Here is a 13,820-nt window from a genome sequence, read left to right as displayed (position 1 = left end):
GTGTCCCCAGCTGGGACACTTCCTAACTCTCCTTACTGTTGCTGGAAAAGTCTGGTGAAACCATGGTCCTACTGAAGTGAAAATTCTTTGTTATCTCCTTTGAGCCAGGATTCAGTCTTCACATACCTTAACCAAGCAAGATAAAACATCTGAGTGGTCGTACTAAAGTCCCTGGCGTAGACATGCTCACACAGTTCAAGGATCAGCATCTTACTCCTTTCACTTTGTATTGCCTTACAGTTAACTGGAGAGGGTGTTTGTGTTTAAATGAGCAGATGGATCAGAAGGGTTAAGCTGGGATGATGGACACTGCACGTTTACTGATAACGTGACTCAGCTGAGTTCTTGGTACAGCACCTCCCTCCTGTGTGCAGTGTTACACAAGCACAGAATCACAGAATGGTTTGGGGTGGAAGGGACCTTAAAGCTCATCCAGTTCCAACCCCCGGCCACAGGCAGGGACACCTTCCACTAGAGCAGGTTGCTCCAAGCCCCTGTGTCCAACCTGGCCTTGAACACTGCCAGGGATGGGGCAGCCACAGCTTCTCTGGGCAACCTGTGCCAGCGCCTCAGCACCCTCACAGGGAAGAATTTCTTCATAATGTCTAATGTAAATCTACCATCTGTCATTTTAAAGCCATACAAGCAACTGAAGACAGTCACAGCAGAAAGTCTGTAAAAACCACATTTGGGTAAGTTTAATTAAATCGAACCCCAGATACTTGCAGTAATTGAAACTAATTATGGGATCATTTATTTTACTGCTTCATTGTTCACACAGCTCCATAGATTACTAAGAGGTTCCTTCCACACACCACTTACTCATGTAAGGCATCCTACCAGTGATTACACAGAGCCCATCCTGCCCGCTGAGAAACTCACCTTGTGCACGGTCAGCCCTGCTCTGGTGCTGCACAGAAACTCTGCAGTGCTGCTCACCACGACCTGCTTGCCAGCAGCAGGCAGAAAGAACACATCATTAGCAAAGCATATTCAGTAGGTGATTAAATTAATGGTACTACTCAGTCTGAGTAAGTGGCAAAACCACTATGTAATGCATTGATTCTGAAGCACCACGTGCTTTCCAAATAAACAGCCTCTTTGCTGCTTTAATGACTAATTTCCAAAACTAAGTAATTCACAGGATGTAGCAAATTAATTGGTGTTCCTTCTTACCTCTTGTGCTGCTGCTAACAGGTAAATAAAAGGCACAGACGGGCTCCTTGTAACTTCTAAAAAGCATTGGTGAACCACAAGTTAATGTTCTGTACGCAATCCGATACAGCTTACTTTGAAATAACCCAATCAATCAAATAAGCAAGGAGAAAGTTTGGTCCAAGATCAATGGTTTTTATTATTTCAAACTCAGACAAATATATCTCTGAAGAACACCAACACAATCATTTTCACAAGCATATTAAAAATATCTGCCTTGCATGAAAGGTTAGAATACTAAAATTCATGCTATTCAAATCTCAATAGCATAACAGCAAATCAAAGACATTTTCAGCTGTATAAATCACTACACTATAGTGGACAGTAAATAGTATTTCCTGTCTTTAGGGCAAACAACAATCCAGTGGCAGTGAATTTACCACAAAATACAGGTATTGTGTGTGCAGCTACACCGAGCTCTGGAATGCCAAGCAGCTCATCTTCAGCCTCTCCTGTTGTCATTAAACTTCTCAGCTATTTTCTGCAGCTCCAAATCCATAGCGGCCAGGTTTTCCAGTTCTTTTTCCTGGGGAAACATAAAGAGCATTTCACACATCAAATAACATTGGCAAATGTTTTGTTCCATGAAACTGAGAGACAGAGACTGTTTCTGAGGCAGACATCTCTGGCTGCTCGCTGGTCCCTGGGCAGGCTGCTGGGGCGAGAGGTGTTAACAGCAGTGCAGCACGTTCTGTAGGGATTTGTGCCATTTCCTGCTTTTAACCAAATTAGGGCTGGGGAAAATATCAAAATGCTCATTCTGAGACCTGGCCTAATTAGAGCTTGATCTTTTTAGCTTTAAAGCACCATTATTAGCTCTGGGGCCCCTGAACAAGAGGGACATGGACCTACTCAAGCCAGTCCAGAGGAGGCCACAAAACGATCAGAGGGCTGGAGCACCTCTGCTATGGAAACAGGCTGAGAGGGCTGGGCTTGTTCAGCCTGGAGAAGAGAAGGCTCAGGGGAGACCTCAGAGCAGCTTCCAGTGCCTGAAGGGGCCGACAAGAAACATGGAAAGGGACTTCTTACAAGGACATGTAGCGACAGGACAAGGGGGAATGGATTTAAACTGACAGAGGGGAGACTTAAATTAGATATTAGGAGGGTGGTGAGACACTGGCACAGGGTGCCCAGAGCAGCTGTGGCTGCCCCATCCCTGGCAGTGTTCAAGGCCAGGTTGGACACAGGGGCTTGGAGCAACCTGCTCTAGTGGAAGGTGTCCCTGCCCATGGCAGGGGTTGGAACTGGATGAGCTTTAAGGTCCCTTCCAACCCAAACCATTCTATGATTCTATGATTATCTAGTAGTGACCACCACCTATCTCACAGTTGCTGCTCCCTGCAGCAGTCTCTTGTCGTCCAGGTGAAGGTCCCTTAGGAGGCTGCAACCTTGTGATCACAGTGGTTCAGGCTTACGGCATACAGCAAGCACAATGTGCAACAAGAGGAAACCTCCACATTAACGGATGCTGGAGGGAGTAGGGAATACATGCAGCCAGTTCTTGTTTATTACGATAATTCGCTAACACTGTTTAACCTCTATATAAATGCGGATTAAACCTCCACTGCTCCCAGCCCGGCTCTGTGCAATAGATACAGTGACACGCAGGATGCACAGCTAGCTGATGGGTGAGACTCAGTTTTCCTGGATGTCAAAGCAGAACAGGAAGTTCAACAAGAAAAGGATTCACATCCACGGGAACTACATGCACGAATCAGGGTTACAAGTGCAAGCCAGGTTCTGCTCTGCACTTACAGCAGAAGTCAATGGACAGCTGCATTTCACTCAATGCCCAACTCACTTTTCACTCAATTTAAACAACCTGACAGACCAAGTGGTGCTTGTTAATCACCTCCTGCTCCTTGTTGTTTTATTAGTCTGCAAGACTCTAGAGGGCCCAAAGAGGAAGAAAACCTCCTTTCTCTTCATTGTCTTGGAGCAGACAGAAGCTAACGAGGACGCACATTGTCTTTATTTTATGAACTGTGCCCTGGGGTAGTTCTACTGAATTTGTTCAAAGAAAGCAGATTTTTGTATCATTTAAGACCTCTCAGTGTGACTTAAATCGTGTTTGTGTTTCAATAAGCACAGTTTACCAGCTGCCCTGGGAACGGATTTAGAAATGTGCATGTGAAGTCAGCATCCCCTGGCCTTCCAGGGACACACCTGAACACGTACCTCCTCTTCTGTCAGAGGCCTCTGGCTCAGACTTCTTCTGTCATTCCTGATGATGTGACGTTTTTTCATGTCTTCCCCAGAACTGTACAACTCTGGGAATTCAGCCGATTTCTTCCTGTAACTCAGGAGTTGTGCGAGTTGATCCATCTTGTTGTACTGCCTTTTCATATCGTACCTGTTCATCTTGCCAAAATTTCTCTTCTCGCTGCGCCCGTGGTTCAGAGCACTTAGGATTTGCTTTTTCTCCCACCAGTCATAGTCATTATATTCAGGGAAAAGACTCTTCTTGTCCAGGGTGGGCCTGCCTTCCTCTTTGCCCTCCAGAAGCTGCTCTCCTGTGCTGTCTCTCTTCTCAAAATGCTGGCTCTTCCACCACAGCAGTGGGTAGAAAGAGCCATAGGATGCCGTGGTTCTCTTATTCTCTGCAGGGAGACGGCTTCTGTACTCTTCCATCTCTGCGTATCTTCCCTCCTCCATGTTCTCCTCTTCATTTTCCATCTCATCACTGCTGTGATGCTTCTTTTCTACTTCCTCCTCCTCCTCACTGTTGCCAGGGTAGCGCTGCTGCTCTACACTGTCCTCAGAGCTGTAGTGTTTTCTGGCCTGCCCTTTGCGCTCTCGAGCATACGCTTTCTGTGACCCTTCCTCTTCATTGTCCCACAAGCTGTATCTCCCTCCAGCACGATGCTGCCTCTCCTTGCTGCCACCGCTGAGGTACCTGTCCAGCTCTTCCTCACTTCCATCCCCAAGATACGTCCTTTCCTCAGGATGGTGCCTCCTGGCCTCATGTGATTCATCACGGTGTCTCCTCTCCTTGTGCCATTTCTCATTACTTTCTTCACTGTGGTGATGCTTCTTGTTCTCTTCTTCACTGCTCTCTTTGCTCTGCTGCCACCTTTCTCTGTATTCCTCAGTGCCCCGCTCTGCATGGCTCTTCTCCTCCACCTCTTCAGACCCATGCCTCCCCTGATAACCACTCTTCTCCTCATGCTGCTGCTCAGACTCTTCATGGTGTTTTTGATGGTGGTTCCTTTTGTCCCAGAGATGGGCTGCCTCTATGTTTGATTCTTCATGCAGGTCCTCCTTCCCACCACCATGGCCCCTCTTTTCTTCGGAGGCGTCACCCGTTCTGTGCTTCCCTTGATAACGTTTGGGTTTGTAGGGTTGCTTTTCCTCCTCTGTTTCTTCACTTTCATCAGATTCTTCATGCTCTTGCTGATGGGCGAAACCACGTACCTTAGACTCATGGTAGTATTTTTCACTCCTTTCTTCCTCTGCCTCTCCCTCTTCACCTTCATGAATTCTTTTGTAAGGGCTCTTCATTCCCTCCTCCGAGTGCCAGTGGCCCATGGGGCGCTGATCGTTCCCATCAGGGAGCTCCTCTGTGCTTGTGCCTCCAGAGTGGGGCTTCCTGTTGAGAGCAGCATGCTCTGCCTCTTCATCACGACTCTTGCTCTCTTTGCTGTCTTCTTCACTGACGTAGCTCTTCTCCTGCTCTCTTCTGATTCCCTGGTAGCTTTTCTTTTCTTCTGTATGCATAGGTGCGTGGTGTTCATCCTCCTCTTCCTTGCTTTTACTTTCTTCGTGAGCAAGTTTCTCCTCATCACTTCCTTTCATGTACATTTTAGACTCCTCTTCTATCTGAGACTGCTCTTTCTCCACGCTCCCAGTTTGATGTTTTTCAACCTCTGCTGGGTCTTTCAAATGCCTCACTTCGAGTTGTTTGTTTTCACTTCTCTCTCTGTCATTTCTACCACCTACAACAACAAAAGCAGCATAATGCAGTAATCCAACTCTCCACTGAAGCAGGTTTAATTCAGTTTAAATAGGTAACTGTCTTCCCAAAGTAACAAGAAGATCTGGACAGAATCAATGTTTTAATTTTGCTTTTAAAATTAGCCATTTTCTAACATTTGGTATGTTTGCCTGGACAAGCATTAACTATTTTTCATTTAATTACGTGTTTTTAAGTTCCACTGAAATTTCCAGAATAATTTTTCCTCTCTGGCTTTTTTCTTTGTTTGTGATCACATTTTTAGTATTGAATTAAATTCATTCTCATTCCCGTTTAAAAAAAATCAATGGGATCTGGAGCTTGTTGGGTTCTCGGAATGCCAGGTCTTATCCATCACATACGCTTATTCACAAAGAAGACAACCACCTATTTCAAGCTACTCAAAAATATCTGGGGCTTTTAGCAAATTTTCTAAGTTCTAAATTGGCTGAATAAAAATAGTTACTTCACAATAGTTTTATATAATGAAATGATGCTCCTTCCACTATTTCCAACATGCTAAATGTGGTCAGTCTGACACTGACCACAACAGGAACGGTGTATTTCTGTGAAGATATTTCTGCTTCCCTTGTGCCCCAGTAACATCAGAAATAGCTCATGAGTCCTACAGCTTTTCAGACAATAGCTGCACAGGTTTAAAAATAACTCATTATTTCTGAGAAGCTTCCCATCACCTGGTATCCTTGGTAGTGAATTAGAATGGCAAAAATATGGTCCTTACCTTTCTCTTTCCAAAAGTGGTTTTTTATTTTCTAAAACATGGCAGATGTACTTTTTTTTTCCCCTGCAACCAACAAGGTCATAAACAAAGCTTGATGCCTGATGGCATTCAGCATCTCCTAGAAATTTGAGGCTGAGGGCAAATAAAGCCTAAAGCCCCAAACCCACTCTCTTCTGATGACTGGATTAGGGCCATGCATTATTCCCCCTATGAACGAAGAGGAGTCAGATGGGTTTCATGATTGCTTCCTGCTGGCAGGTAAGTTCAAGAGCCTTTTATTGTTCTGTAATCAAATAAATGTAACTGGGCAGAGGAGAAAGACGTGTGTGTTGTGCAGTTTGGCAGTGCCAAACTCAACCACACTTCACTACAGACAGTGATCAAGCATGCAAATGGGCTTACACCTGACATTGAGGCAGCTAAGCAGCATGCTGCAGGAATGAGCTCATCTGAAATGAGCACTTCCACAGGGATCCACAGGGAGCTTTCAGCACACATCTGCAGACCTCTGGAATCAGTACCACAAATCGTTTCCAGGCTGAGCAAAATACTCCCCTCTCCTGAGCTGGGCATCGATTCAGCTGCCACCAGGCACAGGAGCCTTGTTGATTTAAGTGGTGGTTATTTGAAGGCAGTTCCTACTCTGGGATGCATTCAGCATGTGGTGGTCCAAAGCTGGTCCAAACCTCTCAGGCTGCCTAAAGAGCTTGTCTCAGGCTCTCCAGGTGGCTTAAGTAGAGAGCCACATGTGTTATCCCAGAATCCCTGACAGTTACCAGGCCAGGCTGTTTGCTCTGTGAGCAAGACAGACTAAACAGAAGGAAATGAGCATTCTGACAGTGAAATTTCAAGGCACCAGTTTCACACAGGCTGAAATAACAGTTCAGCAGCTGCAACGTGAGACAGAACCCATCTACCAAATTCCTTTCAGAAGTTCAGGTAATGTTGTACTTACTCTTCTTCAGGATTTCTTTGCACTCAGGATTAATTGGTGGTGCATTTGGCTTAGAGAGAGCATTAGAAAGAACTTCCACTATGCACCGTGTTACCTGGAAGAAACAAAATAGGAGAAAAAATGCTCATAGCAGAAATGGAAATCCTACTTCTCATGCAGTTAGTGAGGAAAGCTACGTCAGGATTAGAGTTCAGACTAACTAACATTTATGAGTTTTGAGTAATCCCCAGCTCTACCACAACTTGCATTTGGGCAACAAGTGCTTTGCTCCTCACTCCCATACCAGTAAAAGGAGGATAGTCATTAGCTCTTTTTATGTCCCCTTTTCTTTGCATAGGTAACGGTCATCTTTTATATGCTTTTAAATATTAAAACCCTGTTCAGCACAAAGGAGAGTCAAACAACATGAGGTAACAGCACCCTACAAACAAAATAACCAACACAACACACATTCAAGAGATGAGGATCATCCTGTAGGATCTGTCCAAATGAGGATGCTGCAAAGGTGTTACCAGAAGTACTGCCTGGATTATCAATAAACTAAACCCACCTTTATACCCACTGTGACACATTCCACACTTTTCCATGTGTGTTGCTGCAAGCCCTGCCTCTTCAGTGCTTAACATTTAACTGGGTAGTCTTCTGGAAACAGAGCAACTCAATTGCTTTAGGAAAGCCACACAACCACCTCTAGTCCTAAGTGCTACCAGAGTAGCTCTTCAGTACGAATTCACACATGATTTTTCAAGCGTTGAAGCTGCTGGTTGTGAGCGAGGCCTCAGATCGTCAGCGGTACAAGAGCCTCAGGCTGACAATCTGAGTGCCTGGATCGGAGGACACGATAAAACATTTACGCAGCCGTTCATTTGTGCTTTAATTGTTTTCAGTTATTACCAGGAATTTACTAACCTAAATTATTACACTATCAACCAGTTGAGAGGGCCTGATGTCAGGTTACAGGGTTTGAGAGCAGCTAATGGCACTTCGTTAATCAAAGAGGTTAAGAATCTCTTTCCAAAGCAGAAGGGAGGACTGCATTACAAAGTCCATTACACAGTTGGTAACTGTAGATATTTAATCTTTCTTCACAGTTGCCATCTCACTTTTTGCAGTTCAATAAAATGTACTATCAAATATTATTTCAGATCATTTTGGGAGCAGCTGTACAATGCAGAATACCACACTGACACAAGAAGCCAGCTTCCATTTTCATCAAATGCACAAGTGCATGCAGGCATCTTCTGACAGCTAAAGGGACTCTGAGCTCCACATCACCAATGATCTCTTAAGAGTTTACCCTTAGGGAAAAAAAGCATTACCCTGAGAGTTTAAAGACAAAACATAGAGAACATGTGGCTGATTTCTTTCTGAAATTTGCTTTCACATCCAGCTACTCACCATTTCTTCAACATGGTCTTTTTCCACTGGAACTGCACTGACACCTAGAAGAAAAACAAATTATTACAGACTCATTAATCCTAGCAACAAGCATCACTGACAGGAGTCCTCAAATTATCCACAAAAAGACTATACACCAAGAAATAGAAAACAATGCTCAAATTCCAAGACCAGAGCTTCATTGCAAGTTAGATCTTCATATAGTTGCACCTGTTTGGTGGTGAAAAACCAGGAAACAAGCAAGGCCTGTTCACACCTTTTGGCTTCTACAAGGGGCTCTGGGTGTCGTCCCCCCCTTCCCCATTCAAGGCTTTAGAGTGACTGCTGTCCCAGTCCTACTGGAGAAATCCTGTCTCACTTGAATGGGAGGTGGCTCCTGAAGGGAAGGACAGAGCCAGAAGGGACAGGAGAAATTCCATTCACCAAGTGGTCCATTATCACCCCAAGCAATAACAAAAATCAAATCCCAGTGGAAAACACTGCTCTGGAAGGAAGCAGCACAACCTGTCTCAAATGTCCTGAGGACACGCAGGGTATTAACACCTCCTTGCATCAGTTCTACTTGGTCCAACATATTTGCTTACAGAAGGAAGCTGTCACAAATGAAGCCTCCATGCTGCTTTGTTTTGCCATCACTGCTGCAATATGTCTCCAGCTGGTTAATGAGCTTGGCTGCATTATTCAAGAACCATGTCAAGTCTCATCTACCTTGAGATTTGCAGAAGTGAAGTTAAGCAAGTCTGCCAGCCACACACCAGTATGTAGAGGAAAGGCTCATTGTATTGTGGCTTCATAGACTTACTGCATGGTATATAATCCCAGCACACAAATGTACAGTTGAGGTGCAGCTCTGAAGTTCTTGCACAAGTCAGGAAAGTCTTAAATGCATCTATCACCCTCTCTGCAATGCTGCTTGGTTGGGACAATGAGAGTTCTTCTGTATCAGGTGAGCACAGAGCAGGTTATGGAGAGGAAGGGGGTCAGTCTACCTTACAGTGGCCAGGAAAACTAACATTGCCCCAAGGAAGCTTCCTGCGAAGCAGGCAGGAGCGTGTAGCCTTGTACTATTGACAGCAACAAACCCTTTTATTCTCTTCTGTGCCTGCAGGGGAAGCAGACATCCCCTTGAGCACTGACTCTGCGTGTAATAACTGAACACAACACAATAATAACTCTCTTGGTATTTCCGCTGCCCTCTATTTTTGCTCCCACAAACACATTCGTAGGAAGGTGCTTCTCCAGACCCCGTCTCTTCTCTGCGTATACAACTGCGCTCAGAGAAGGGAACCCACACAAGACTAGCACAGACGGGATTCCCCTAAAATAGCACTGCATCCCTACCCCATCATTTCCCCAGAATGCCAGATGGTGTGTGGGGAGATGGTGCTACACAGAGCCAACCCTCTCCCCATCTCTTGCGTTCAGTGCTGACTGAGCCAGGCTTTAGGTTACTTTATTTACTAACCTGGTATGCAAATAACTACCACGCTGCACAGTGCTGACGCTGCTGCAGCCCAACCAGCCTGCATCCTCCATCTGAGGATAAGGATGTACGTACACGCGGAGGCAGGAGGCTGGCAGCAAAGTTCCTTCTACTAGAAAATACTGTTAACCACGAAAAGGACATTCTCCCAATCCCAAAGGGGTTGGAGACACTGCTCGTATGGCACGAGCTGCTCAAAGGCATCACTTACATGTAAGGAGAGGAGATGACTCACTTCATTGCCTCTTCTTTATGAGGCTCCTCTGGTCCTCCAGCCCATAAGAAATCATGACATGTAGAAAGGCAAACATCTGATTTTGTCCTGTTAGTGATGCTGCCACAGTGCATCTCCTGTGAGTTACACCCAGTTGGTGTGATAAAGCACAGAACAAACTTGTGAACGTCTTATGCTATTAAAGATGCCAACTTGAGGCTGCATCTCAAGCGCTATGTCAGTGGTGCAGGAGTATAAAGTCAGGTTGTACTCACTGCCTTTGCCCTGCCATGCCAAAGCTCTCACCTCTCTAAGGAAGTTTACAGATAGATTAATGACCAAGCAAGTGCTTGGTTAATGATGAAAGCTGGCATGCACAGACAAAGAGGAGGCACAGGCTAGGCTATGATAGCATAGGCAGTCATAACAACGTCAGAAGAAGCAAATGGTATTGAACATATGTCATATTAACCTGCCCGGAGGAGCAAAATGAGTATCCAATCCATCCCAGAGCCTGAAATAATACATTGAGGCAGCTCCTCTGCCAGAGCCAAGATAGGAAGCCCATGGGGAGCGAGCGTGCCCCACTTTACACTAGTGCTGGCAGCACTTGCCTGTGCCAGCTGGCAAGAGCTCCCGTGGGGCCATGTGCCAGCTGGAGACGGCTGCCCAGCACCTCTGCCTTCCTTTCCATTCCCCATGTGCTCAGGAGGGGTGAAGCCACCACCCCAGCACCGCTGACAGCACCGGGCACCCTCCCACCGGGCTGTGGGAGCACAGCAGACGTACAGCTACAGGGTTTCACAGCAGAAACACAGCCAGAGCAGGCACCAAGATGGAAAATCTCCCTCTGCCCGCACACAGACCCACACAGCAAAGCCAAGCCCTGGGTCTGCATCCCCCTCCTGAGCCAGATCTGCCCAGGCAGTTACGATCAGATTGTTTGATTTTGCACAAGTGCTGAGAGCTGATGAAGATCACAAAAAAAGGATGAGAAATTCAGGACAAATTCACGTGGCTTTTGCTTGTGTCTCCAACACTGGGACACATCTTTTGGCGGGTCCCTGATGAAATCCCCGCATGGCTTTGTTCCTTTAATGCTGATGACTCAGTGCAGTGCCATCGCTCATCAAAATGTCAGCAAGAACCTTTCCTAGGGAAGATCACAGGAACTTTGGCATATTGATCTGCAGAAGGAGCACTAGAAAGTTCTTGAAGTTAATGTTTCACCGATTCCCAGCCTCAAACAAAGTCCCTCAGTTGATTGATTCTGTCTGACATTTTAAAGCAAGGATGTAAAGAGGTACCTGATCTGTTTTAACGGCATAAACAGGAAAAAAACCCAAAAACTTAGTAAGGAATAAGTTCCTTGGGGAGGAACTTCCATGGGGTCTATGGAATAAGTCCGGTGATCTTCTCTGAGCTGGGGTCTCTCACTCACCTTCCACCCTGCCTTCTCACTACAACAAAGGTACCTGAAGGATGCCAACTTCATTACAAAGTACAAGTCCAGAAGCATTTCCATGTGGAGACCTCTAATACACATAAAGTTGAATTACCCAGCCTAGAACAACACTGATTCTTTCAAGAAATGATGTGGCACACATATAAAGCTATAAAGCCCAGCCACCACCTCATCCTATTGTGTTTAATCTTCATTTCACAGGGTGGATTTAGTATTTAGCGCCGCATGCCAAGAAAATAATGTTATGTTAGTTAAAGCTGCAGAGCTGCTACTTTACAGTCATCCCTCAGTATTAAGAACAAGGTGGCAAATATCTAGCAGCACCACTTGAATGGAATTTACACCTATTAGCCTTTGTGGAAAGAAACTGTACTGGGGGGGTAATAGATTATAGAATCATGGAATCAACTGGGTTGGAAAAGACCTTTAAGATCATAGAGTCCAACCATTACCCCCGCACCGCCAAGACCACCACTAACCCATGTCACTGCGGGCTTCACATACGCGCTGTGTGAACACTTCCAGGGATAACCGGGGAGCAGCGCCCAGCAGCGGGGGGTGCGGGACCAGCCCGGACACGGCTCCGGGCAGCCCCGCGGACCCGCCGCCCCCCGGCCCTCTCTCAACCCTGCCGCGTACCGAGGGGCGACCCCGGGGTGACGCAGGGCGGGCCGGGCATGACGTCATGCCCCACGCGTGGCGTCACCCCTCCGCTCCAGCGCTCTCCAGAGGCCAAACCCGCCCGTCCCCTCCCCACCGCCCCGCGGCCACCGACCGGCCGCGGCGGGGGCTCGGCCGCCGCCCGCCCCTCGGGTCCCGCTCACCTGCCAGGGCGGCGGCGCCCAGAAGGCCGAGCAGCGCAAGCGGCCCCATGCTCCGCTCTGCTCCGCTCCGTTCGGCTCCGCTCGGCTCCGCTCGGCGCTATTTAAAGGGGGCAGAGGGGGCGGAGGAGACGGGCGGGGGGCGCCGCCGGGAGCCTGCGTCACTGCGAGCCCCCGGGGGCGGCGCCGACACCGACACCCCCCCACCGCGGGCCGCCCCCTCCCCATCCCGCCTCCATCCCCTCTCCATCCCTTCGCCATCCCTTCGCCATCCCTGCCACCCGGCCCCGAGGGAGTTTCTCCCAGGCTGGGGAAGCCGAGCTCGTGCTCCCCTCCTTTGCAACTACCTACCAGCTATCCTCCTCCTGCCCCACGCCCAGTGCTCCTAATAGCCCTGTACACCCCCCAGCCATCCCCTATGAAAAGGAGAAGCGCGGGGTTCCCTGCCCCTTTCTCCAGCTCGGAGGATGCGGGATCGTCCTCAGGTCTTTCCCGCCGTCAGAGGATGCTGAGCCTCTGCCTACAGGGAGGAGGTGCGGTAATCCAGCCCTCTGGAACAGCTCTCACAAGAAATCACCGCTGCCTTTTCAAATGCTGCAGCAGTCCTTTTTTTCCTGCAAGGTTTTTATCCCTTCCATTCAAATCATTGTGTGTCCATTCCCCCCTTCACACAGCAAACCTCGAACGAGAGAATGACTGGAAAGTGATCCCTGTACTTATGTCATCTGGTGTGTGAATGACACTCAGGGTTCCTCCAGAGCTTTACCAGGGAAATCATTGCTCTCAGCATCCATCTCCACAGGCAAACCTTGTATTTACTGTGATGATGCTCTGGGGAGCCAGAGCAAACCTACAGACATCGAGTTTTGCATAATTTTCTTAAGACAGCCCCACTGTCCCAATTAGTCGGTGATGGACTGTAAAGCACAAATAACAGGCTATGATGAGCAATCCACAGAGCTAGTCTGAATGCTCCCCCCAAGCTCCCTTCAGAGCCAGGCAAAGACATTGTAAGACTAGGACTTGTTTTGCTTTTCCCTTCATTAACTCTTAGAGGGCCATCTCCAAATTACATGTATTTTTCAGCTGTTCTTTTTTGTTTGTTCTCAGCACTAAGCAGGTGGCCCTCTAATTGCCAGTGTTCATGGAGGACAATGGATCTATACATCTAAATGGCAGTTATCTCTATTATCATTCTGTGCACTGACTATTGTGTATGAACAATGCCAGGCTGCTATAAGCAGACAGCCTTTAAACATATAAACAGGACACAAGACTCCAATAAAACTCACATGCAGCTCCATCTGTCCATGAAGGAAGCCAGGAAGTTCAGCTCCGTTTGAAGCTTGTTTTACCTCCAGGAGGCAAAGCCAGGTACCTTGTCCACCTTGCATTCAGATTACAGTTTCTGCAAAGCAACAGAACCCCCTGTTACCTGGCCACCATGAAAAGCAAATCCATACTCCAGGGTCTTCTCTCCTTCCTCAGCCTCCCCCTCCTGCATGCTGCTCCCACCTATACAAGCCCCGCCTCCACAGGCAGATGCTTCTTTGGAAGTCACCAGCCTTGACCGTG

At 47.3% G+C, this 13,820-nt stretch overlaps 1 protein-coding gene across 4 annotated transcripts; it reads right to left on the bottom strand.

Annotated features, from left to right (window-relative positions):
- Nucleotides 1-1,329: 1,329 nt before the first annotated feature.
- Nucleotides 1,330-13,798, bottom strand: CHGB (chromogranin B). Of its 4 annotated transcripts, none has more exons than XM_030490737.1 (6): nucleotides 12,597-12,818; nucleotides 12,249-12,345; nucleotides 8,263-8,306; nucleotides 6,865-6,958; nucleotides 3,382-5,150; nucleotides 1,330-1,741 (listed from the first exon to the last, which is right to left on the bottom strand). In XM_030490737.1, exons 2-6 carry the CDS (start codon nucleotides 12,295-12,297, stop codon nucleotides 1,658-1,660), a joined length of 2,040 nt encoding a protein of 679 aa, XP_030346597.1. In that variant the 5' UTR covers nucleotides 12,298-12,345; nucleotides 12,597-12,818; the 3' UTR covers nucleotides 1,330-1,657. The 4 variants fall into 4 exon arrangements, with proteins under 4 accessions (XP_030346597.1, XP_030346599.1, XP_030346600.1 ...); XM_030490739.1 differs by having other exon boundaries at nucleotides 3,394-5,150; XM_030490740.1 differs by lacking the exons at nucleotides 12,249-12,345; nucleotides 12,597-12,818 and adding an exon at nucleotides 13,538-13,798.
- Nucleotides 13,799-13,820: the final 22 nt, after the last annotated feature.

Source organism: Strigops habroptila, chromosome 6, assembly GCF_004027225.2.
Source record: "Strigops habroptila isolate Jane chromosome 6, bStrHab1.2.pri, whole genome shotgun sequence".
NCBI classification, from domain to species: Eukaryota; Metazoa; Chordata; class Aves; order Psittaciformes; family Psittacidae; genus Strigops; species Strigops habroptila.
Note: the sequence above shows the minus strand (reverse complement) of the source record. Positions and strands in the feature narration are given on the sequence as shown.

Bases quoted from the DNA above. Each gene is read 5' to 3' on its own strand.
- CHGB (XM_030490737.1), bottom strand. From the start codon at position 12,297: ATGGGGCCGCTTGCGCTGCTCGGCCTTCTGGGCGCCGCCGCCCTGGCA. The intron at 5,151-6,864 runs GTAAGTACAACA...TTGTTGTTGTAG, and splicing joins CAAAGAAATCCTGAAGAAGA to GTGGTAGAAATGACAGAGAG. The intron at 1,742-3,381 runs GTGTGTCCCTGG...ATGTTTCCCCAG, and splicing joins AAGAGGAGGTACGTGTTCAG to GAAAAAGAACTGGAAAACCT.